This window comes from Candoia aspera, chromosome 2 (assembly GCF_035149785.1).
Source record: "Candoia aspera isolate rCanAsp1 chromosome 2, rCanAsp1.hap2, whole genome shotgun sequence".
In the NCBI taxonomy this organism is placed as follows: Eukaryota; Metazoa; Chordata; class Lepidosauria; order Squamata; family Boidae; genus Candoia; species Candoia aspera.
Window position 1 is genome coordinate 108715310 of NC_086154.1, and position 24385 is coordinate 108739694.

Consider the following 24385-nt stretch of genomic DNA (forward strand, 5'->3'; position numbering starts at 1 on the left):
GTGGTGCTGTTTAGCTGTCTTGAGTCTCAGAGCGTCCTCGCTCTCTTTCCCACTTCAGAGTGCGGCCTCCACCATTGCTGGTCAGCCGCTATTTGGGCTGGTCCAGACCTCTGAAGTCGGTTTTGGTCCAGAAGTCTGGTGGGTACAGGGGAAGGGCCTGGTGTGAAAGAACTGGACTCTCCTTCTATTCAAAGCAGAATGGCAGTGTCTAAGGACCGGAGGGGATGGAGCACGCCCACTCCAGCTCCAGTAGAAGTGAGGCTGATCTCCCTGGGATTGCTTGGCTGTACTACCAATAAATGGGCAATAAACTTTGTCAGATTGGATCCACCATAAAACTTGTTGACTGCTTGAGCTAATGACAACTTTAAACTTGTCCATTAGCTTAGCCGGATTTAGTCTCAATTCATTCATCCCAAACTAATTTAGTATGGCCATCTGTATAATTATCAACAAGAGCACCATTCTGCTGGTAGATCCTATTTACAAATTCTGTGAGAACCACTAATCTGGGAATTAGGGGCCATAGAATCATTACATTGTAAGGTTAGAAATGCACTATCTCAGCCTGTTATGTGTCCAGTAATGTCCAAGGATAATCCTCCTGGCCAACAGTATCTGTGGGATGGAGGATCAAGAGCATCAAAAGGGCAGGCATGACAGGGGAGATTGAAGACTCATTTGTTTTACTTGTGTGCAATGCAATTAGTAACATATGGCTGCGAGAGCTGGACCATAAGGAAGGCTGAGAGGAGGAAGATCGATGCTTTGGAACTGTGGTGATGGAGGAAAATTCTGAGAGTGCCTTGGACTGCAAGAAGATCAAACCAGTCCATCCTCCAGGAAATAAAGCCCAACTGCTCACTTGAGGGAATGATATTAAAGGCAAAACTGAAATACTTTGGCCACATAATGAGAAGACAGGACACCCTGGAGAAGATGCTGATGCTAGGGAGAGTGGAGGGCAAAAGGAAGAGGGGCCGACCAAGGGCAACGTGGATGGATGATATTCTAGAGGTGACATACTCGTCCCTGGGGGAGCTGGGGGTGTTGACGACTGACAGGAAGCTCTGGCGTGGGCTGTTCCATGAAGTCACGAAGAGTCGGAAGCGACTAAATGAATAAACAACAACGCATGCAATGCACATTTTTAAAAGGTGGGGCTTTAATTGTCTGTTTCAATTGTCCAACCTTTAAAAAGCACAGACTATGCTTCCCAAATACTATTCCTACTGGCTTTATTGTGTTTTCCATATGAAACTTGCAGGCAACACACGTGTTTTGAATGCAAAATATCAGTAATGTGACACAGTTAATCTCTTCCAACTTCATTTCCTCTATTGGCTGTGGCTTATTGAGAACAAGAAACTCCCAGAAGCTTAGCCACGACAGGTAGATCATAGAAGAGGGACCAGACTAAATACAATCCACTGGAGAAGAAAGTGGCAACCCAGGCAGTATTCTGCCAGGAAAACCAAAGAGATATTCACTACCAGGACAACGTTAATGGGATACTGGAAGATGATACCCACAGGTCAGAAGGTATCTGCAAAGGAGTTTGGAGATGGTCTTAAAGAAGATATATGACAGGTGTTGGGAAAACATGAGCTTCGCCTAGTAAAACTGGAAGGGTGAGAAGGAAACTCAAGATTGCCCCACCTTGACTGTCTTGTCAATACACATGAAAAAAATCATCTTAGAAACTACAATGTTAAAGTTGGAATCAGCATCTGAACATTGGAAATTTTAATATATGAAATGAAGCAGGAAACAGATAAAGAGAGTTCTGTCAAAGAAATGCAATGTTTATAGCAAGTATTTTCTTCCAACAACCTAGAAAGCAACTTTACATACAGACAATGTCTTGAGATTTTCCTGAATTCTTCAAATTTTAATGAAAGACATTTCTTGAGATAGTTTTCCTTCTATTTTATTAAGACAAACACCATCTAATTTTAATTTCCCAGCCTGGCTTTGCAAGATTTATAACCAGATAACATTAAATTCTCCTCCTAGTTGTTAACCTGCTGTGGCTTGATTTTTAAAATGCCTTTGATTTTTTTTTTCTACTGAGCATTGGGCAGCATAAGCATTCTCTACCTGTATATGCATGCATTTTATATTGTTAGTTCATGTACACTGATTAGTGTATGTACACTGTTCTTTTTTAATAATAATTTTTATTAAAAGTTTTAATAGCAATAGTAAAAAAAAATACAAAAATAGTAAAAAAAATACAAACTAAACTCGGAGGCAGGGGAAAGTAAAAAAAAAGAGGAAAAAGCTGTACAGAAAAAAAGAAAAAGAAAAAAGAAATATTTAAAGAAGTACAAACAAACTGAATAATTCATCACCCCCTATAAGTATCTCTTACCATGCAAGTATCTCTTCTTCCCATCACCCAATCCTTATCCATATGCAAATCCATAGATTATTAACATTTCAGTTCTGTTGTTAGCAAAAAGTCCATGAAGGGATCCCAGATTTATGCCAACATGTTTTAACTTTGATCAAACAAACAAACCTTATACTCCATCTTTTTGCTTCTAACGATCTTAATCTTTAGTTCATTCAAATGCTGTTGTAGGATTCAATCTCTCTTCAATTTTTCTTTTTCCCATCTGGAGGATTTCTTCAAGACTTTAACCAACTTCTTTTGTAAGTCCAGTAAAAAGTCCTTATCCAGGTCAATCTCTTGGCTTATCATTTGTATTTCCTTTCTAGTTGTTTTCTCCATCTTGCAGTCCATAATTTTGTTTTCCAGTAGTTCTGCAAATTCTTTATGTTCTGATATTTCCGCATCATACAAAATTTGTTTCATCTTTTTATCTTGGAAATCTTCCAAGATATTCTCTTTCCCATCAATAATTTCTTCTTTAATGTTTTGGACATAATCTATTCATAGAAGCATGCATCATTTCTGAGACTGAAGCTGCAATATTTTTTTTACCACATTCTTCAAAAATCTCCTGAAGTATTTCAAATGTCATGGCAATTTCTGTCATTTTGCAAATTTCATTGCTGACCAAAGACAAAAGACAGGATTTTCACTTTTTTCCCCCTTTCTTTCTGCCTGAGTTTTTAGTCCCCTCTAATGTTTAATTTCTGAAGTAATAAAGTCTCAGGTTTCTGTTTTGAGCTAAGACAGACTAAGCATATTGGTTCCCACAAAAGGCTGTTTGTTTATATAATTATTTCCAAAATCTAATAGCAAAAGTCCTAACACTCCATTATTCCAAGTTTGTCTGGTCCCTTAATTTGTTTATAACTTTCTTGAACCAAATTCTTGTTTAGCTTTTTGCCATTTATTTCTAATTCTTTAAGTTCTAAAGCTTATAGTTAATTTTTCTTTTATTCAAGAATAAAGGTAAACTCACCAGGTGGCTTTTCAAACCTGTTGTTTTGAAGATCTCTAATATCCTTTAGGAAGTTAAATAGGTAATTTCCAAACATGATTAGAAAGTGAGTGAGCAAGCTTAGTGTCCTTTAAAAGGCTCCACTGTGGTTGAGAGCATGATGGTTCCCTTCATCTCCAAACATTCAAACCCACGGGAAACCACTGTCCTGCAGTCTCCTCGCAAGGAGCTGCCATCCAGAACACAAGCGATCTCCTGCCCTCTCCTTATTCAGAGAGGTTCCGTAGGACCAGTCAACTCACTGGTCTTTCGGTCTTAGCCGTGGTTATCATTCTGGCTCACCATTTCTCACCTGGAAGCTTGTACACTGTTCTGTTTCTAAAGGCTGTATCTACCTCTATTTAGAGTTAAGAAAAGGGATAAAGATGCTGGCTGGCATTCTTTCTCTTTCAGACTAGATTTGGCTCCATCTTTGGCTGATAGAATTTGGAGTCTCCCATCTTGTTCTTCTGGCTCCCTCAAAGCCATCTGCACTGGTAGATTCTATCCCGTGCTGGTCCCCCCTTCTTCAGCAATCTTCAATTGTGCCTCACTCCATTTCCAAGAGTCTTGCCTCAGCATCTCCTTGAACTTACAACTTTTCAGCAATGTGATATTGCCCAATCCAATTCAAGATTGCCAGCCATCATTGCTGTTTACAAAAACCGATAAGCTTCAACAGTTAATGCTATCTTGTTCCACCTTGAGTTGCCAACTGTTCACCTCCTCCATCAAAGTTCTTCAGAGAGTTCCCCCTGGTTTTTTAAGATTCCAGCTTCCATTGCCAGCTCATCAGCCTCTCCTTTCTCTCTCCCATGGGAAAATCTTCATTTTGGAAACTGAGCTGATTCCTATTCTCAGGTTTTATTTATCTGCCCTCTAAAACAAAGTGCTTGTTTTTGTGGTCTAGACTGCCTTTGTGCCTCTGTGACAGATTCACAGAGAGGCACGGCCTCCCGTAACCTGTCACAGACATCATCAGACAAACATCACCAAATCGAAATTTGGAAGTTACTAGATTAGAAGTCAAATTTGGGGAGTGGATGTATCTCATGGCTTCCTTTGGATGATGTGCACATTAAGGACATAAGAGTGCTAATCATTCTTTCTCTGAGCATATTTGTGTCTAATTTGGTACTTATTACTTAATATTTATTATCAAAATGGGTCAAAGGTGAGTCTATATTTCACTGCTGTGTAATTATTGATTATGGAGATTTTTAAAGGAGTCTACTATTGAGTCTAATATTTCAGTTCAGGTTCTTACCTACTGAGCAAAGCAATTATCAGAAAGAACCTGGCTTGAGGTATGAAACTCTGAGCAAAAAATCTACCTGATTAATGTACCTGATTTCTATATTCTTGTCTGCAGATTATCAAGCAGCAATGAACTAGCTGTGCTCATCGCTCGCATGCAAAAAAATGCTGACCAGGTGGAAAAGGACATCCTTGAAACACAATCCAAACTTAAGAAGGTAAAATTGGGATTTTGCCATGTGCTTGACTCTAAAGGATATTGGAGAAATTTCCAAATAGAGTAGTAAGATCTCAAATGCCAGTTGTGCAAATACAGAAAATACCTAGGAGATACACAAGTGCTTAATTTGAAAATAGATCTAGACAGATGCTGAGGGAATATCTATGGCCTTTATTTTGGAATGACAGGATTACAGAAAATCAGAGTCGCCTGAATGTACAAAATATATTATAAAAAAAAATTAAAAAGCTGGATTGGACTCATGAAATAGTTCCTTGCAACAAAATGGTCCTTAAAATATCTTCAATAGAAACTCAACAAATCTCCTCTTTGAAACTTCTTGAGCTCTTTAATATTTGGTAAAACACAAATTTTATTTTTATTTTTATTTATTTATTTATTTGAATTTATTAGCTGCCTAACTCCAATGGACTCAATTAATGAATGATGTTAAAGAAAGAAAAACAGATATGTCGTGCTGTGTTTTTCTTAAAACTAAGTGGAAATCTCTAACAGATCTGAATGGAGGTGGTCTAATCTTGTGAAGGAGAGTTGATGAATACATGTATGAAAGTGAGGGTGAAAGTTAAATTGTGAACGAAATGTATGTCAAAAACAATGAATTAGTATCTTCTAAATCATGGTAAATCAGGGTTTTTCAAAATGTGTTAGACAGAATCCTACAGGCCAACTAGTACATTCAAATATGGGAAGCTACCTCATGGGAAGTTGATCAGGTTCCATAAGAGAATAAGAGCAAAAAAGAAAAAAAATCATTTGAACACAGCCAATTTTTCTATTACTAGAGCTTTGCTTCTTGATCAAGCATTCTGGGAATTTTTCTTTTTAACTAACAGGGTATGTTCCAGTGAATGGTGCTAATGAAAGGACCAGGGATGAAAGTTAGGGGAGGAATTGTGCCACATTCTGAATGAATGAGATCTGTGGGAAAATTTATTCTGTTAGATGGTATGAATGGATGGGTGGGTGGAATAAGGATGATACACAAGAATATTTCAAAAGTGAGTGAGACATCTACGATCCAAAAATAAATTAGAATAGTTTTTACTGAGAATCTACTTAGAAAGAAATGTCTGCTTCCAGTCTGTGGTTTAAGCATAAGTCTCTTCATGTGTACACATGAATAAGAAATTATTTTTTAAAATATTGATTTGATTTATGATGAAAGATTGAAGGAAGGTTATAGTAAGGGCAGTCCAGACACAACACCAGGCCATTACCATGGCCAAAGCAGAAGAAGAGGCTGAAATCTGGAAAGATATTTCTTAAGCCAGCTCCATATTCAGTTGTTTTATGCATGGGAGTTGGGCAGATTAAGGCTGCAATGCAAAAGAACCCAGAGGCTGCCTAGAAATAATGCATGTAAGAGAATGATGCTCTGTGTGTGTGTGTACTCTACATACACATAAATAAAACTAAAAGGCTCCATAGACAATTTATTATATAAATTACATTAAATGCTCTAATTGGTTGCCATTATGTTCTAAACACTTTCTTACTTGTTTGACATGTGATCTTTAAATATTCCAAAGTACAGTAATATTTTCTCTAATAATAATAAAACATATTTTGATTGGCCAATGGGGCCTGACTTTGGTATACCCTATATATATATGTATGTGTGTGTATTTATGTGTATATATATAGACACGTGTGTATGTGTGTGTGTGTGGCTATATGTGTGTGTGTGTGTGTGTGTGTGTGGAGCAAAAGAGAATTCCAAAAAATATAATCAAAGAGGGTAAGGAACAGTTAAAATTAAAAGAGGGAGAGAGAATATAAAGCAATTTTGATGAAAAAGTGTTCTGGAGGTGGGTGAAAAGGGCTAAACAACAGCCTCTGTCAGAGTGAACAGAATTAAACATACAAGTTATTAAATAATTTGAGAAGAAACTGAAGTGTGGGAATGTTGAAAGGAATATTTGTATGGGAATGCTAGTGATACATTAGAGAGTGAAATCAAAATCAATGCTATGAATGTTGGTGTCCAAGGAAACAATAATAAAAAGGAAGTAATAAATGCTGTGGAAATATTGTAAAATTTCCAGCTGCAGCTGGAAATGGAAAATATGGATGTGGTTTGTTCAGAAGTAGCTGTGTTACTTGTTTAATGTATATATGAAGATTGTCTCTGAGTTGGAAGATTGGAAGAATGCCATTATGGATCTTTTAGGCAAAACAAAAGAACAAATTTGAGTACAAAAACTGCAGGGGGGCAGTTAGTCTGTTAAGCGTGCTTTGCAAGATCCTTGGCAGAATTCTGAATCAGACTGACAGCAACATTTGGGAAGTGCAGTGCAGCTTTATGCTGGACAGAGGATGTTCAGACCAGATTTCTGCTCTTCAATAGGTCTTTGAGAAATTTATGAATGTGAGAAAGGTGAAATAAAACTGAAAGTTGGTTAATTTAAAGAAAAGAAACAATAAAGTAAGTAAGCTTGAATTATAGAACATTTTCAGTTGAAGATCAGTTGCTGAATGTGACAACAAAATGTATTAGAAGTAGAGCATAAATGGAATGCTTAATAAATGATCCAACAATGAGCAGAGACTAAGAAAAAGATGTGTGAAGTCCCCTTGGCTATTTAATATAGTTATGGATAAAGATAGAAGCAATGCATGTGGTGATAGTAGGTTATATTTTGGGGGGGATGTAATATGTGTGCACCTTTGTATGCAGAAGATGCCATATTGTTGGCTGAGATCCCAAATGATTTGCAGTGAATTTTAGACAGACTATATCATGCAAAAAGGAGTATCAGTCTGAAAATCAGTGTACTGAAAACTAAGCTAGTTATGCAAGACTGGGAAGAAAATGAAGTGATACCTGTAAGTTACACATAATGACAAAAAAGTAGAGCAGTAGATGAATGTATGTAGCTTGGTAAAGTATTTACTGAAGGTGGGGAAATGACTAGAGAAATTCAATATATGCAAATGCTAGAAGAAATGTACTGCGGTATATATGGTCTGTTGCAAGGAATGAGTATTTGTTAAACGAAGTCAAAATGGCTGTGTCTAAGAGCATGTTTCTGCCACTTAGTTATATGGAATTGAGAGCTGGGTAAATTGGGAGAAATATAAAAATAAGCTGAATGCAGTGGGAATGGGGTACTTAAGAAGTGTGTGTGATGAAACAAGAAGAGATAAGAGACAAGAATGAATGGGTGATGAATGAATGTGAACTAACTACAAGAGAGTGATCAGCTTGAAAGAAGTGCATTGAGATGGTTTCGCCAGCTAGAGAGAGAGAATGAGGACTGAACATAAAACAAATATATGAAGGAAGAGTGAATGGGTTGAGAGAAAGTGAAAGGCTGAGAAAGTCATTGGATGGAGTTGATAAAATCTTCAGAAAGAGAGAGGTGAGATGTCGAAAGAATAAAGTCAATGTTTGAATCAGTATACAGACTTCATGGAAGCAGAAATGTTTTGCAAGGACAGAGAGGTATAATTACAGGTGTTGGTGCAAATTAGAATTAGTTTTCTTTTCCTTTTCTCTTATTTCCTGCCCTTAATTTCTTTTGCTGACTATTTCATCCTGCCTGTTTGCATTTTATGTAATGTTGCTATCTGAAAAGGGGATTCAGTGATGGTTATGTATGAATGTATGACAGCTCTGAGCTTGGAACCAGAATGCGTATGCCTAACTGATGAAAATATTTTTTTATTTTTATCTCATACTGAGGGTACGGGAGCTCTGTGTCTCTCTGATGGATGTTTACATGATGTGGTGTACCTCAGCTGCTAATCTAGTTTCACTTGAGCCTCTTCTTCCGTGGTTGATAGGAGGATAACGGAGCAATAGGGAAACAGACTCAAGAGAAGTCCTAGGCACTTTTGGGCTTCCTAGGTACAGGCACTATCAGGAAACTCAGGATATATGAAACACGTAGCTTGCCAAATCAAAACAATGAATATCTAATCCAGCCTTCAGCCAAAGTGTCTCTCCCCATAATCTTATTCAATGCGATGAATTCTATAAATTAATTGTATACTGTGTGATAAAAACTTATACGATAAAAACTTACTTACCTGCATTTGTGGAATCAATATTGGAATCAAAAATCACATCCTTAGGCCAAAGCCTTCTGAATCGGCAACCACATTTTCCTCTCTGCTGGGAATGAGGCTTATGCATCTTATGTTTTCCTTGTTGTAGGATGTTAGCAATCATCAGCAGAACAAGATTTTGGAGTTCCAGCAGCCAAATGCCAAAAACCTGAAAGAGGCAGAGATACTTCTGAAAGACCTCTTCCTAGATGTAGACAAAGCCAAGCATCTGAAACACCCTCAGGCCTTTGAAATTGAAAAAGAGTAAGTAGTGGATCTGTGTTACATTCAGCCCTCTTGAGAAATATTTAGTAAATGCGTGGAAACACATTTAAATGACAAGCTTCAGATCAAGTCTGGGCAATTCCTCCTTGAAGAACTTTGAAGAAACCCATTTTCTAATGAAGAACCTTCCTTCCTTCTCTCCTCCAAAGCATCAAGCAGCTCCATGACCGAATGACACGCCAATGTGCGGAATATCGAGAGCTCTATGAAAAATTTACACTTCCTGAAGCTGGTCCCAGAGTGGACTGGGCAAAAATTCTAGAACAAAAACAGGTGAGAGTTGCTGATTGGGTAAGTTTCCTTACATTTGGTCAAGTGCATTTGTATATCAAGTTAATAAAGTAAAGCCCAGCTTTACTTGGCGATAACAGCCGAAGAGCAAATTCTCCCCTTTTATCTTTGCAAGGCAAAGATTGTAGTTGATGATATTGGCATAATAAAGATGATTACCTCAACCAATGCTTATCAGGGCATGCGTGGCTTTGACCATAAAAACACAATAATCCTTTCAACAACCTTCTCTCCAAATTCATGATGAAGCGAAGAAGTTTGCTTTGCCACAGGCAAAACTTCACGGTGGACCAACACATATTGGCAAAGTTTACACATCATGCTGGTTTGTTTGATCTCAGCTTACTGTGCTATGTAAACACAGCCAACTGTGGTTTATGAATGAACCACAGTTAAGCAAACTATAATTTAGCTCAACGGGTAAAACAAGTTGTACTCTCATACACTGAAGAATAGTATTATATTTGCTGCTAAACAAATAAAAATAACCCTGGTTTAATAATTCATGCCAGTCAGGAAATATTATCAAGAATATGCAGCTTGACTGGTAATGCAGCCTAACAACTATATTTAAGCCCCCTTGTCATCACCATCACTGAATGAACTACAGCAGTAGGGATTGTGTTTTGCTTGTTAAATACAATTTCTCAGCAAGTGAAGTTTTTAAAGGTGCAATAAGAATATCCTTGTTTTTAATTGTTCCCTGTAACAAAACCCTCAGGGTCATAAAATCTAGTAGCTATTGAACGGTAATGTCTGAAAAAGAGCCCCTTTGCCTCAAACCTACAGACAGTGAGCAGTCAATGTGCTTCAACCAAGAGCACTAAAGTGTCCTTCCATCTCCTCATTTCACAGAGGAGTTGCCTGGGGTGGCCTAGAATATAATCTTTTATTAGAGGAATCTCTTTGATTCATGTCTCGCTTAAAGATTAAGAAACTTAAGGAAGGACTGACCCCAAAAGTGCCAATCAACAGTATAATTGTAGTAATCATAAGTTACTGTTATACACAGAACTCAACACAATGATTGTGGGGGGTTGCAATTCTCCTTTGGTGACACATACAGTAAGTGAGCACCGACACAATGTGTTATTACTAAGGTTCTTATGCATCCAGGGTCTCTTGGGACTAATTCCCTTCTTCTTTCCAGTACAACACAAAGTCAGACTTGCTGCCATGGTGTTCCTCTCCTAGGTACTCTAAGGAGCCCTAACAATGTCTAGGAACAAAATGTGTATTAGTGGTTCTCTTCTCTAGTGTCCTGAGTATTTCTAGTTTTTATTCTGCAGTTACCTTACCTTAGATGTGCAGTTTTACAGAGCTCCAGATAACATAGTCTTCCATTTGTAATACTGTGTTAGTAAGTATCAGTACACCTAGATTAAGGCCAGGAAGGTTGTGCCTGTTGCCTGATATTTCTGTTGCCTTGGATATAAACATACTCAATAGCTTTATCTGTGTACACTTTCAAGACACCAGGTTTTCTTCAATACACATGTCCTTTTTGGAATGTTTTCTGCCTGTATTTTCACAGAAATATAATATCATAATATACTCTTTGTATCAAATGGGTCAGTTCTGCAAGGAGCCTTTTGAAGGTACAGGTTTATCAATAGGATAAGGAGCTTTTTGGTGGGACAACTAAAAAATCTTTCAAAATGATCCTGTCAATCTTTGCCTGTCCTGCTTCTTCCCATAACCATTTTTCCTGCATCTTTTTCTAGTTCTTAGTGACTTCTGGTCTCTAACAGTCCAAGATAACTTGGCCTGAGTGCTAGCAGTGGTCACAAATAGTAGGGACAACATGGCAATCATTTGGACAAGAGATCAAAGAAATAGAATAGTTTTTATTGCAGTAGAACAACTCTGAATATATACAGTATGATGTGGAGTCCTTGGTGCTCTCTGAGCTTGTGTCAGGGCCAGCCTCGCTTCGCAATAAGACACAGACTCACTTAATGGGTATTAAGGATTTCTGGTTTATTGGAATGATAGCTGACAGAACGAAAAACGGGAACGGGGTAGGTAGTGTGGGGGCGCCCTTTTTATACCCTCCTGTATTGCCCCGGGCTTCCCCACCCCTCAATGCCCCGATCCCTCTTGATGGGACCCTTGATGGCTGCTTGGGCATTTTCCCCGGTGTCCTCTTTGTCTCCCTGCGACGGTTGTGTCCTCCGGGGCACCATGTGCTTCTTATCTTCACTCCTCTGACGTCTCTCCTTTCAGTTGTTTATGGGTCCATGGGTGTGGGTGCCTTTGGGTGCTTGTGTTAATCCCTGGTTTGATTATCTTCTTCCCCTTTTCCTTAATGATCATGATCCACGTTGTGAGGCTCTTTGTGCCTTGCAACGAGGTCATGACATGCTGCCCCCCCAAAGATGTTCTATGGTGCTGGTTTCTCCGGGTATGCCTCATGGAACTGTCTTGTTAGTTGTCTAGCCATGACGTGTCGTGCCTGGACCCACTCTGGGTGTGAGAAATGTTTCCATCTCACGAGGTATTGTAGTGTTCCTCTTTGCTTTCTTGAGTCCAGTATTTCTTTTACTTCAAAATGTTGTTGGTTGTCTATCATTATGGGTGGGGGTGGAGGTTCTTCCGTATGCCATTTGGATGTGCTCGTTGGCTTCAGTAGTGCACAGTGAAACACTGGGTGGACCCGTCTCAAATCGTAAGGCAGTTCTAGTTTGAAAGTAACTGGGTTGATTACCTGTATGATTTTAAAAGGTCCAATGAATTTTGGTGCCAATTTCTTCGAGGGTTGCGAGGTCTTTATGAACTTAGTGGAGAGGTAGACCCTATCTCCCACTTTGTAGTTTGGTGCCTCCGCCCTGTGGTTGTCCGCATATTTTTTGTACGTTGTTTGTGCGTCTGCTAGGGCCGTTTGGATGATTGGCCAGGTTGTTGCCAGCTGTGCCGCCCAATCGTCTGGTGAGCAGGGCAGGGTTTCAGGTTGTGGCAATTCTGGTATCAGTACAAAGTCCCTTCCGTAGACCACCTTAAATGGGGTGTGGCCAGTGCTCTGGTGTACCGCGTTATTATAGGCCACCTCTGCAAAAGGTAGTAGGTCTACCCAGTTGTCCTGTTGATAATTTATGAATGCCCTCAGGAACTGTTCAAGTGTTGAGTTTAGGATCTCTGTAGATCCGTCCGTGTGTGGATGCCACGCAGTGGACAGTGCTTGCTTGGTTCCGATTAGTTTTAAAAATTCCCGCCAAAACTTTGACGTGAATTGTGTTCCTCTGTCGGTCACCAACCTGTAGGGGGCGCCGTGGATCCTGTATATGTGTGTTAGGAATAAACGTGCCAGTTGTTGTGCGGAGGGGATAGTTGCGCACGGGATGAAGTGTGCTTGTTTCGAGAAATAGTCTTTTACCACCCATATCACAGTTTTTCTTTGGCTGGGTGGGAGGTCCACAATGAAATCCATGGAAATTTCTTCCCATGGCCGGGAGGGGCTGGCTACCGCCTGTAGCAGCCCGTGGGGTTTCCCTCCTTTCCGTTTGGTGGTGGCACATATGGGGCAGTTGGCTACGTAGTCTTTTACGTCCTTTCTGAGGTTTGGCCACCAAAATTGCCTCCTCGTTAGGTGGAGGGTTTTTACAAACCCAAAATGCCCTGCAGATTTGTCATCGTGCGCTCTGTGTAAGATTTCCCCCCGCAGTGATTCGGGCACGTACAAGGCTTTCTCTTTCCAGGCGATGTTGTCTTTGAAAGATACATGTTGTTGGTTATTCTGCAACCCTGTATCTTGCTGTAGTGCTTGTGTGAGTCTTTGTTGCCAGTTCGGTGAAATTGAGCGTCGGCTCCGATCGCTCCCCGCCGTTCGTGCTGGCGTGCGCTGATTCCTTGTCTGGCTCCGCGTGACAGCTGGGCAGCCGAGCTGTTTCTCGGTCCATACTGTTCCCACGATGTCGGAGGCTTGCGTGTCGTCCTGTGGCCGTCGGGAAAGGGCATCTGCCAAGAAGTTTTTCTTGCCCGGTATGAATTTCAGCGTGAAATTGAACCGGCTGAAAAACTGAGCCCATCGCACCTGCTTCGGGCTGAGCCGTTTTGGCGTGCTGAGTGCCTCCAGGTTCTTGTGGTCCATCCAGACCTCGAAGGGGCAGGAGGCCCCCTCCAGCAGGTGCCGCCACGTTTCCAAGGCTGTCTTTACTGCAAACGCCTCCTTTTCCCATACGTGCCATCTCCGCTCCGTTTCGGAGAATTTGCGGGAAAGGTAGGCGCAGGGCGTTAGGTGGTTGTCGGAGCCCTTTTGGAGCAGGATGGCTCCGATGGAAAAGTCGGAGGCATCTGCCTGCACCACAAAAGGTTTGGTGGGGTCGGGGTGTTGTAACACTGGCTCAGCTGTGAAGAGGGTTTTCAGTCTCTCGAATGCCGTTTGACAGTCAGCTGTCCAATTCAGTAGCGCCCCCGGGTTCCTCGATTTGCGCGTGTCCCCCAAGCCCTTAGTCTTTAGCAGGTTAGTTAGGGGCAAAATAGTCTCTGCCAGCCTGGGCGTGAACCCCCTGTAGAAATTAGTGAATCCCAGGAGGCTTTGCAGCTGTCTCCTCGTGCGTGGGCGTTCCCATGCCAGGATGGCTTGGACCTTGCTGGGGTCCATTTCTATCCCTTTAGCAGAAATCCTATACCCTAGGTAGTCAATTTGTTTTTTGTGAAACTTGCACTTGGAGAGCTTAATGAACAGCTCTGCCTTGCGAAGTTTCTTGAGCACGTCCTTTACCAAGCGTTCGTGCTCACGTTCTGTTTCTGTGTAGATCAATACATCATCCAGGTAAACCAAAACCCCCTTAAAAAGGTGGTCACACAGGACCTCATTAATTAACTGCATGAATACCCCCGGTGCTCCTGCCAGTCCGAATGGGAGTACTTTATATTGAAACGCCCCCAATGGGCAATTGAAAGCAGTCTTCCACTCATCCCCCTCCCGTATCCGTATGCGGTAGTAGGCTTCCCTTATGTCCAGTTTGGAGAATACCTTACCCTTTACCAGGTGGGACAAAATGTCCTTTATTAAGGGTAAGGGGTATTTATTTGAAATGCTTGCTGCATTTAATCCGCGGTAGTCTGTACAGAGCCGCAATGACCCGTCCTTTTTCTCGCGAAAGAGGACTGGCGCTCCCACTGGAGAGTTTGCTGGCTCGATAAAACCTCTCGCCAGGTTTTTATCTATGAAGTCCCTTAATGCTGCTAGCTCTCGCTGGGTCATAGCATATATTTTTGGTTTGGGTAGGGGTACCCCCGGGACCAGTTCAATGGTGCAGTCCGTCTTTCTGTGGGGGGGGAGTTTGTCCGCCTCTTTCTCGCCGAAAACGTCGGCGAAATCCCTGTATTTGGTTGGCAGTCCCTCTGGCAGTGCTGTCTCTCTGTGTTCCGCAGTCATCGTCGCCCCCCCCATGGCTGCTCGGGGAACCCTGTTCCCTGAAGGTGCTTGGTAACGCCCGTCAGCAAACTTAATCTCTCTGGTTCTCCAGTTGATGACTGGGTTTTGCTGCACGAGCCATGGGATCCCCAGTATGAGTCGGGGTTGCCCCACCGGTGCCACGATGAAAGCCAATTTTTCCTCATGGCTGCCGAGCCGTAGCGCGGTTTCTCCGGTGTATTGGGTGACCGGGCCCCCTCCCGCTGCAGATCCATCGAGCTGCGAGAACACCAGGTGGTGCTGAAGTGGATAGCAGCGGAGGTCGAGTGCGGCTACCAGGTCAGGGTGCATCAGGCTTTTGGAGCAACCCGAATCAATGAGTGCCCAGACCTTTTCGGTTTTATTTCGATGGGTGAGGGTGACACGGACGTAGAGGGTGGGGCATTCCTCACTCACCCCTTTGTCGAAGCGCCTGTCAGTGTCCTCCACCTGTCCTTCGGCGCCCCTTAGGCCAGGTGGTTGTCGTTTCCCGCCGCCTCATCGGGGTTGCTTTCCTCCTCCTCTGAACTGTAGGGGACGTGTCTGCGTCGGTACTCCCCCTTCGCCGCTGGTCGCTTTCTTGGCGCTGGGGTTGGTGCTGTTTGTGCCCTCCTTGGGCTCTCTCTGGGCGTCGTTTTGGGGCATGCGGCTGCTTTGTGATCTTCCCTGCCGCACGTGAAACATTGCCCTTTTGCGAAGCGTCTGTCCCGTTCCTCCTTCCAGGGTTGGGGTCTCGCCCTCACCTGCCTTGCGCTGGTGCGTGGGGGTCTCGCTGTCTCCATCTGCTGCGTTTCCCTCCTTGCGTGGAGGAACGTGTCGTGAGCGTTCTCCGCTTCTGCTGCCAGCTGGATCCAACCCGTGAGGGAGCTGGGGTTGTCGCGGCCGAGTGCCCACCGGAGGACGTTTAAGTTGAGTCCGTGTTTGAACTTCTCAATCAGTGTCGATTGAGACCAAGTGTCCACTTTTCCGGCTAGGGCTTGGAACTCCATGGCATACTCTGCCACGGAGCGCGGGCTTTGTCTGAGTGTCTCTAGCGCCCTTTTCGCCTTTTCTTGCTCCAGGGGGTCCCTGAAGTGCCGTTCCAGCGCCTGCAGGAATTCAGTGCTGTCCTGCAGCGCCCAGGCACCTGATTGGCACAATTGGACGTACCAATCGGCGGCCCGCCCTTTTAATTTTATGGCCAGGGCATTGATTTTGCCCCGCTCAGTTCTGAAGCAGGGACCCCATTCTTCGAGGTAGTACCTCGCGTTAGTCAAAAAAAAGGAGAGTTTCGAGGGGTCCCCGTCGAACTTTATGCCAAAGTCCTTGGCGGGTGTCCTGGTCTGGCTCCTGGCCCCCTCTACGTCGTGCCTCGGGCTCTGCGGGAGCTGCTGCGGGTCGGGGTGTCTCCAGTTCTCTTGCGGCATTGGTGCCTCTCTCTGGGTCTCCTCGCAAGGTCGTCGTCCCGTCGCTCGGGGGGGAGGGCAGGGTGTTCTCCCTCGGTCGGGCTCCTGGATCCAGGCTCCACCATCGCCGTCGCCGCCCGCCGGGTCGTCCCTCCACCTCTCAGCCTGGCGCGTCTCCCGTCGTGGGGTGGGCTCCTGGGACTGGGCACCGCCGCCGCTGAGGTTGTCCCGCCGTCTCATGTCCGGGCGCGCCTCCGATCGTTGGGTGGCCTCCTGGGGTCGGGTCCCGCCGTGGTTGCCGCCGTCCGCTGGGTCTCCACCCCGTCTCTCATCCCGGTGCGCCTCCGGTCGTCGGGTGGGCTCCTTGGGTCGGGTTCCGCCGTCACCGCCGCCCCGCTCGCCCCGCCGCCTTTCGTCCAGGGTTGCCTCTGCGCCGCCTCCGCCGCAGAGTCCCTGCGCCGCCGTCAGCTGTTGGAGCATCTGCCGCACCACCTGCATCCCTTCCTCCAACGCGTCGAGCCTCTCCGCCGTCCCCGGCTTCCCGCCGAGGTGTTCGCCGCTCCGCTCGCCCTCGCCGTTGGCCGTGGTAGAGGACGGATCGTCCCTCGTTCCCGCCGCGGTGCCAGGCGCGCCCTCGCCTTCGAGCGCCCAGGGTGGCGGTTCATCTCGCGCTTCCTCCGGGGTTGCCTGCAGGCTTGGAGAGGGTCCCCTCATCTCGCCCCCGGTGCCTCGCGGGCTCCGGGGCGCCGGGGTGGGTCCCTCCCCGCTGCTTCCCCCCAGCTGGGTCCCATACTTACTGGGGCGTTGCATCACCCGGACCTCAGCTGCATCCCACCCTGCGAGAGTGGGGCTTCGTCGCCGGGCGCCGAAGGGTTGCGCCTCCTCGGTTCCTGGTTCTCCATGCCTGGCTGGGTCCCTCACAAGCTTGTTGGATAGGTACCAGGTGGAAAAAAAAAATTTGGGGGTTCCCGTTTTTATGTCAGGGCCAGCCTCGCTTCGCAATAAGACACAGACTCACTTAATGGGTATTAAGGATTTCTGGTTTATTGGAATGATAGCTGACAGAACGAAAAACGGGAACGGGGTAGGTAGTGTGGGGGCGCCCCTTTTATACCCTCCTGTATTGCCCCGGGCTTCCCCACCCCTCAATGCCCCGATCCCTCTTGATGGGACCCTTGATGGCTGCTTGGGCATTTTCCCCGGTGTCCTCTTTGTCTCCCTGCGATGGTTGTGTCCTCCGGGGCACCATGTGCTTCTTATCTTCACTCCTCTGACGTCTCTCCTTTCAGTTGTTTATGGGTCCATGGGTGTGGGTGCCTTTGGGTGCTTGTGTTAATCCCTGGTTTGATTATCTTCTTCCCCTTTTCCTTAATGATCATGATCCACGTTGTGAGGCTCTTTGTGCCTTGCAACGAGGTCATGACAGCTTGGTTGTTTGCTTGTAGACATTTCATAACCTGGCTAGGTAACATCATCATTACCTAGCCAGGTAATGAAACATCGGCAAGCAAATAACCGAGCTCAGAGAGCACCAAGGACTCCACAGTCCACCCTTGAGCTATATCTCTTCCCTTCAGTTGGATACACTGTGATGGCTTACTGGTGGGTTTGTTGCAGAAACAAGTCAATGGAGGGAAATATGGACCTACAATGCCTGAGCTGGAGAAACAAATTGCAGAACACAACATTCTTCAGAAGGAGATAGAAGCATATGGCCTCCAGGTTAAAAACCTTCACGGTCTGGTAAGGTGGCATATTGCCTGTCTTTTCATTTTAGATATGAATTACACATCTTCCCAATGCTGTGTTGTTGGAGAGTGACGAATAATTAACCTGACCTTTTTAAGGCGTACTCAGCTGGTAATTCACACACCCTGAAAAATGTACCATTATACATTTAGAGGACCTGTTTAAACAAACCAAATTCTTAACTCCCAGTGATTTTTGGTATTCTATAATTGATAGATTTTATGAAGATGTGAAGTTCCTACTCTTGAGAAGTTCACAAGTCTTCCTTTGCTAACCCTTGTTTCTCTTGAAAAGTGAACTTCAGACAGTGAACACTATAGGATTATATTATTGTACTCTAGGAGGCAGAACTACACTTGGGAAGGAAGAAAAATGAAAATATCAGAAGTCTAAGACAACAGACTTGGATCTTGTTTCTGCATCTGGAGATGTGATTATTGCACCCCAGTAATATGATGGGAGAACTGACAGTATTTATTGTGAGCATTTTCATGTTGTATAATTGGGTGGGTGGGTGGAAGTTAACAGAGTTGGTGAGGGAGAAGAACAAACAAATCCATTTCAACAAAGGCCCTCCATCCATGATGGACCACAACTCCCTTCAGCACTAGCTAACACAATAATTGTGCCAAGCTCAATAGAGACTTTTTGAATTATAATCTAACGCATATGAGGGGACTAAATTTGTGAAGACAAAAGGGGCAGACAACCTGATGCTCTTCAGATGTTGTAGTCTACAGCTTTCAGAAGCCTTCATCTTTGGCCATGCTCTTTGGGACTAAGTTGACATTCAAACCATCAGCATCTGATTGGGAATGACTACTTTTCCTTCTTGTCCATCAACATGTTCTGAAGTTCCAAGAGAAGAAAAATAGGCAGCTTTCAAATGATTAAATTTGTAGGACTTAGTTTAAAAGGTTTGTTAAATGTCACTTAGCATACTGTGAATCAGTATTAAAATGTTTCATTAATAAATGTTTTCATAAAAGACCTCTATAGTCTTATTATTTTAATTATGGGTCCTTCAACAATCCTTGCACTTCTGTTGCCTTGCCAGTGAATTATCAGAAAATAACAGTTGACTCATCATTAGCTTTGAAAAGTGAAATATCTATTCATAATGCTGACTGATAGTCAAAAGCAACATTTGATTTTTTTTAGTTAATGGTTCAATTCCTTCAATATTTTAAAATAAAAACTATGCATAATTGAATCTGAAAGTATTAAGCAAATACAAATATTCTGATTCAGTGCTAAAGATTCTGTGTTCTGTATATAACATTTTATACTTTTATTTAAATTTAAATGGTAAATATTGACTACATTATGAAGGAATCACAGTTTGCTCATGGATTTTTTTTAAAAAAACAAGTTCATACTAAATCCAAACATTTCAGTATAAAACTAAGGCAAGATGGTATATCTTTTAAATACATTCTGTAAACCAGTAGTATTCTCTTTTTAAAAAATAAAATTGCTCTCACTCTCTCCAAACAGGAAGCTGGAGATTTAAAGGCTCAATACAAGGATTTGCTGGTAAGAATTTTCTTCAGAAGGCTGTAACTTTTTTAAAGAAAATGTTATTAGATTCGTGTAAGCTGAGATTGGAAAAATGTGGTGGGCTTAGTGATGATCCAGCTACTTAAGGCAGGAGTGAGAACACATTTGGTTTTGAGAGGATGAGATGGGCACATTCACAAAATGAGTGCCATGACAGACATGCCTATGTACAAAATGGCTGCCGTGGTGGGTATGACCAGTTACAGTACCCCCAATTAATGGGAGATGAACGAGACCCATAGGCGCTCTCTCCTATTTCATTGGGACCTTAATCCAAAGAATTTCCTGCAAACAAATGAGTTTTTAGAGGCTGGGATTTTGCTTTGCTGTTTCCAGCGTCTTGTTTAATTTTGTAAAAGAATCTTTTTTTCAAAACTGGGATAGGACAGAGGGTCCGGTGGACACTAATAAAGGTATCTGGAAGCTGATTGTGGTGTTTGTGTCGTATATTCTTACCTCTGACTTGAGAATTCTGTACAAGAACAAAATAATAAAAGCACCAGCACTATTGAGTGTTTTCATGCCCTAGGCATCTCCACACAACATTTTGGAGTTGCACCCAATCTAACAGGTGACATGTTTTACTGAGGACAGGCCAACCTTACTCTCCTGCCCACATCAGGTGGCCTCTTCTGAAGAGGTTCATGAAGTAGCTCATGTACGATGCAGGAGAGAGTTCTTGGACTGGAAGCATAACAGGCCCCGAGAGAGAATTCTTGCAGTGGCCTGGCTGTTACCCTTGACAGCACCGGCCATAACCAAGAGCCAGCATGGTGTAGTGGGGACAGTGTTAGACAAGGAGCAGGGACCCAGGTTCTAGTCCACTGTCAGCCATAGAAGTTCCCTGGCTGACGATGGGCCAGTCATTCTCTCTTGGCCCAACCAACATCACAGGGTTGTTGTTGTAGGGAAAATAGGAGGAGGAAGGAGTATTATGTTTACCATCTTGAGCTTCTGAATGAAAATCAGGAGAGAAATCTAATAAATAAATAATAAAAATTCAGTGGTGCTGATCTAGAATTCTGGATAAGGATGTGCTGACATTAAGTTAAATGGGGAATTATAAAGAACCACAGCAGTCTTTTCCAACACAGGGCCCTCCCATCTTATTGGACTACAAATCCTAGTATCCCCACATCATAATACCAAGGGCTTGAGAATGCTAGAATTTGTCATTACAATATCTGGTTGGTGACAACTGGACCACAATAGTTAAATGAAATGACAATTAATATGTATTTTTCCCCTCAATCTGACAGAAAGCCTCCATCTGGCGAGGCCAGAGCTTGAACAGCCTCTATACCCACCTACAAGGTTGCATGAAAGAGCTGGCATATCTCACAGAGCAACAGAAGAAGATCTTGAAGCAGGACTGGAGTGATCAAATGATTGATCCCCAGTCAGTCCGGCGTGAGTATGAGGTAAACAAGACCCTGAATGTCAACCGGTATGCATGGGTGTGTGAATTCTTGCTTTGCAAACTCTGTTAGGGAACATGATACTCCAGCAGCATCAGCTTCAGATGTTCCCAGTGGTTATGTTAGTTAGGCAACTGCAAAAATAAATCCTGATTCTACCAATCAATCAGCACATCCCTGCACAACTACTATGCAAGCTTTTGTAGGAAAACCCAGGCAACATTTTTCTCCTGCCATACTGATTTCAGTAAGACTTACTCATTGTTAAAAGTACAGGTGGTCCTCAGTTAATGACCACTTGTTCAGCAACTGTTCAAATTTGTGACAGTGCTGAACGAGTAGTACCTATGACTAGTCCTTGAAGTTCTGGCTGTCACAGTGTCTCTGCAGTCACATGATTGCAATCCGGGCATTCATCAACTGGCCCAGATTTCTGATGATCACAGCATCTACAATCACATGATCACAATTTGCAACCTTTCCTACCAGCTTCCCACAACAAAGTCAACGGAGAAGCCAGCAGGAAGTTTGAAGTTGTGGTCACATGAGCTCCTCGCTTAATGACCCATGCTTATTCACTTAACAATGGTAACCAGGGTCTGCCAGAACCATCATTGCTAAGCAGCATGGTCATATGACATTGTGTTTTACAAGTGCATTGCTTAGCAATGGAAATACCTGTCCCAATTACCGTCACTGAGGACTACCTGTACATGTCTTTGACAGATACCCTCTACTCTTATGGCAGGACTGGGGTGGCTTCCAAAGTAGTAAACTGTCTGATCCCACTAGTCCAGTTGTTGCATATGTATATTTGTATCATTCAACTAATTCATTGTGGCCACTTGCACTGTGTTGGCTTTCTTCCTTCTCTGCAGGATTTCAGAAGCAATGAGCTGCTTAACCAGGAAGAGTATGTGAATACACTCCAGGATGATGGAGAACGGATGATTGAATTGAAGCATCCAGCAGTGACCCCAATCCAGGTAAATATCAAAATTCTGAAATCCTAGGGACCAGACTCTTTTCATTTGTTTGTTTATCTGAAGAATATTTACCCTGTTCTCCTTAAGAGCTAACAAAGTTTAAAAAAAAAAAGAAAAAAGAAGAAGGGAAGGTTCCTGTCCTCAAACTAACAAAATTGGATTGGGAGCAAAACTTAGTAGCAAAAGGAAAACAAATGTTGCCACCTGTTCTTAATTACAAAGATCTTCTAATGAGCAACTGGTTTGGGAAAAGATCAAAGGAAAAGAGGAGTCACAAATTACTGGTCTCTCAATGATATGGGCTTTTCTCTTTTCTCCCTCACCTCGACCTGAGGGAATGGATGCTGCCTGGTGACAGAGAAAAAGATGCTTCTAAATGAGGGTTTAATTAGGGGATTTCTGTTTATGAGAGGTCCAGACAAATTTTTCTTCCATTCGGTAAACCTCTTGCCTTTTTTCATTACTAGTTCCACCATAGTTCTTTCCAAACTAATTTTGTTGTGTAGGAAAAAAATGGAGTAGCTGAATAACTTTTTTACTGATAGCCCTAGAACCCATTTGTCTGGAAGCATTGGAAGACGAAGAACATTTCCCCACTGCCTCTGTACAATCAGTGTAGAAACTGAAGCTGAAAAGAGGTTATATGTTACAGCAAGACAAAAGTATGAAATAATCCTCCAAATCAACCAGAAATATTGACAGAAAGGAAGACAGAGGGTTTTGAAATGGCCTTTCCTATCTCCAAAGATGAATATTACTGAAAATCTATGGGGAGATCTCAAATACGCAGTACATGCAAGAAGACCTAAGAATATTTCTGAGCTAGAAAAGTTCTGCAAGGAAAAGTAGGGAAAAAGCAAGGATAGCAGGCTACAGGAAGTGTTTGTAACACCTGCCAGTGTTACAAAATACTGACTTAGTTCCACATAGGAGTGGTGTAAGCTTCTGTTCATTTAGGAATTGAAACACACAATTTGGCCAGGGGTGTCTAAACATTACCTGCAATTGTCTCTGGTGCTGAGCTGCTAAGGAATGCATAGCTAACTATAGAGCTTCCACAAACACCTGTCAAAGGTGGAGAGGCATTTGGGGATACTGGAGAGGACTTAGATATGTCTTAAATGTTCATACAGAAAAGGGGGTAGTAAGCACAAAATTCTTCTCTACAATTAAATTAGGAAGTTAGGATTTAAGAAATGCTTAACCATAGATGTTGATTATTAGAAGTTCAGTGTTGTTGTTTTTTAGAATTTTAGACATTCAATGTCCCAACGAATTTCAAGACTGAAACAGTCTGATCCTCATCGTGTTCAAGAAGATTTGCTTCCAGAAAACTACTGGGCCAACCCTGAAAAAGCTAGATAAGCATGTTGTGGAGGAAAAAATAGAGCATTTTGCACATATCTGTTTTCCTGGAATGCCCAGAGGGTCCAAATAAAAAAATTCCCCCCTTGTCAGTCAACAGGGAATAAAATCCAAGTACAGTAGAGGAGAGAATGTGGCATAAAGTTTGTAAAAGAGGGAGCAAATCTGATTTGGTATATGGATTTATTTCCTAAACTAGCATGCCTAAATAATCATTCTAACTTGATTAGATGATACGATCTGAATTTTCTTGCTGTAAACCATTTGTCTCAAATGTATGCTCTACCTATTTATCTAGCAGCCATCAGCATATAAATCAGATAATGTGGTGTAACATACAGTCCCTGACTATCTGGGGACTGTAGACTTGCTGTACAATTAATATGGCTACTACTGGATGTAAATGAAAGGACATATTAACTTGTTGGATGTCCGTAACAAAATGTAGAAATAAGGTTAATGGCACACTTTATTATTGATGCAGTACACTATTGAACAAGTCAGGAATAATAATTATTTTAAAATGGTTCTCTGTATTCACAGCTCCAAGTAATCAAATGAAAACAAATACAGATTCAAATAGAGTATTTGCACAGTATCTCCTAGCAGTGAAAAACTGACCTATACCTATTAACACAATAGGTACTGGCATTAAACTAATCAAAAGTTATTAAAATTTGAAAAGAATAATCACAAAAAAGTTGACAAAGTCTTGCCATTGTAATTACAGGTGAGCACTGAGATTTGTTGCCACAGGCTCCCCTTGTTCTGACCTAATTGTTCCAAATAAGCAGTCTGTGCTTCAGTGGGCAAACTTTGCTTAAGAAAATAGATTTCATAGAATTTTAACTACCCCAATAAACCAGAAATCCTCATAAAAAATTTTTTTGAAAGTATATTCTGTAAACAGAGTTATGGAAAACACCATACTTTAGACTGCTGTGTACAGCCTGTGGCCCAAGAATGGTTGCAAAAGCAAACAAATTTATTAAGCAACTATTA

At 42.7% G+C, this 24385-nt stretch overlaps 1 protein-coding gene across 1 annotated transcript in view; it reads left to right on the forward strand.

Moving 5' to 3' along the window:
* Window positions 1-24385, forward strand: part of EVPL (envoplakin) — a 66988-nt gene that overhangs the window by 20325 nt on the left and 22278 nt on the right. The window contains exons 3-9 of the mRNA XM_063293050.1: window positions 4768-4870; window positions 9056-9210; window positions 9381-9504; window positions 17923-18048; window positions 19552-19590; window positions 20874-21035; window positions 21911-22018. Of these exons, the coding sequence (XP_063149120.1) occupies window positions 4768-4870; window positions 9056-9210; window positions 9381-9504; window positions 17923-18048; window positions 19552-19590; window positions 20874-21035; window positions 21911-22018 (817 nt within the window). The remainder of the gene's footprint in view (window positions 1-4767; window positions 4871-9055; window positions 9211-9380; window positions 9505-17922; window positions 18049-19551; window positions 19591-20873; window positions 21036-21910; window positions 22019-24385) is intronic.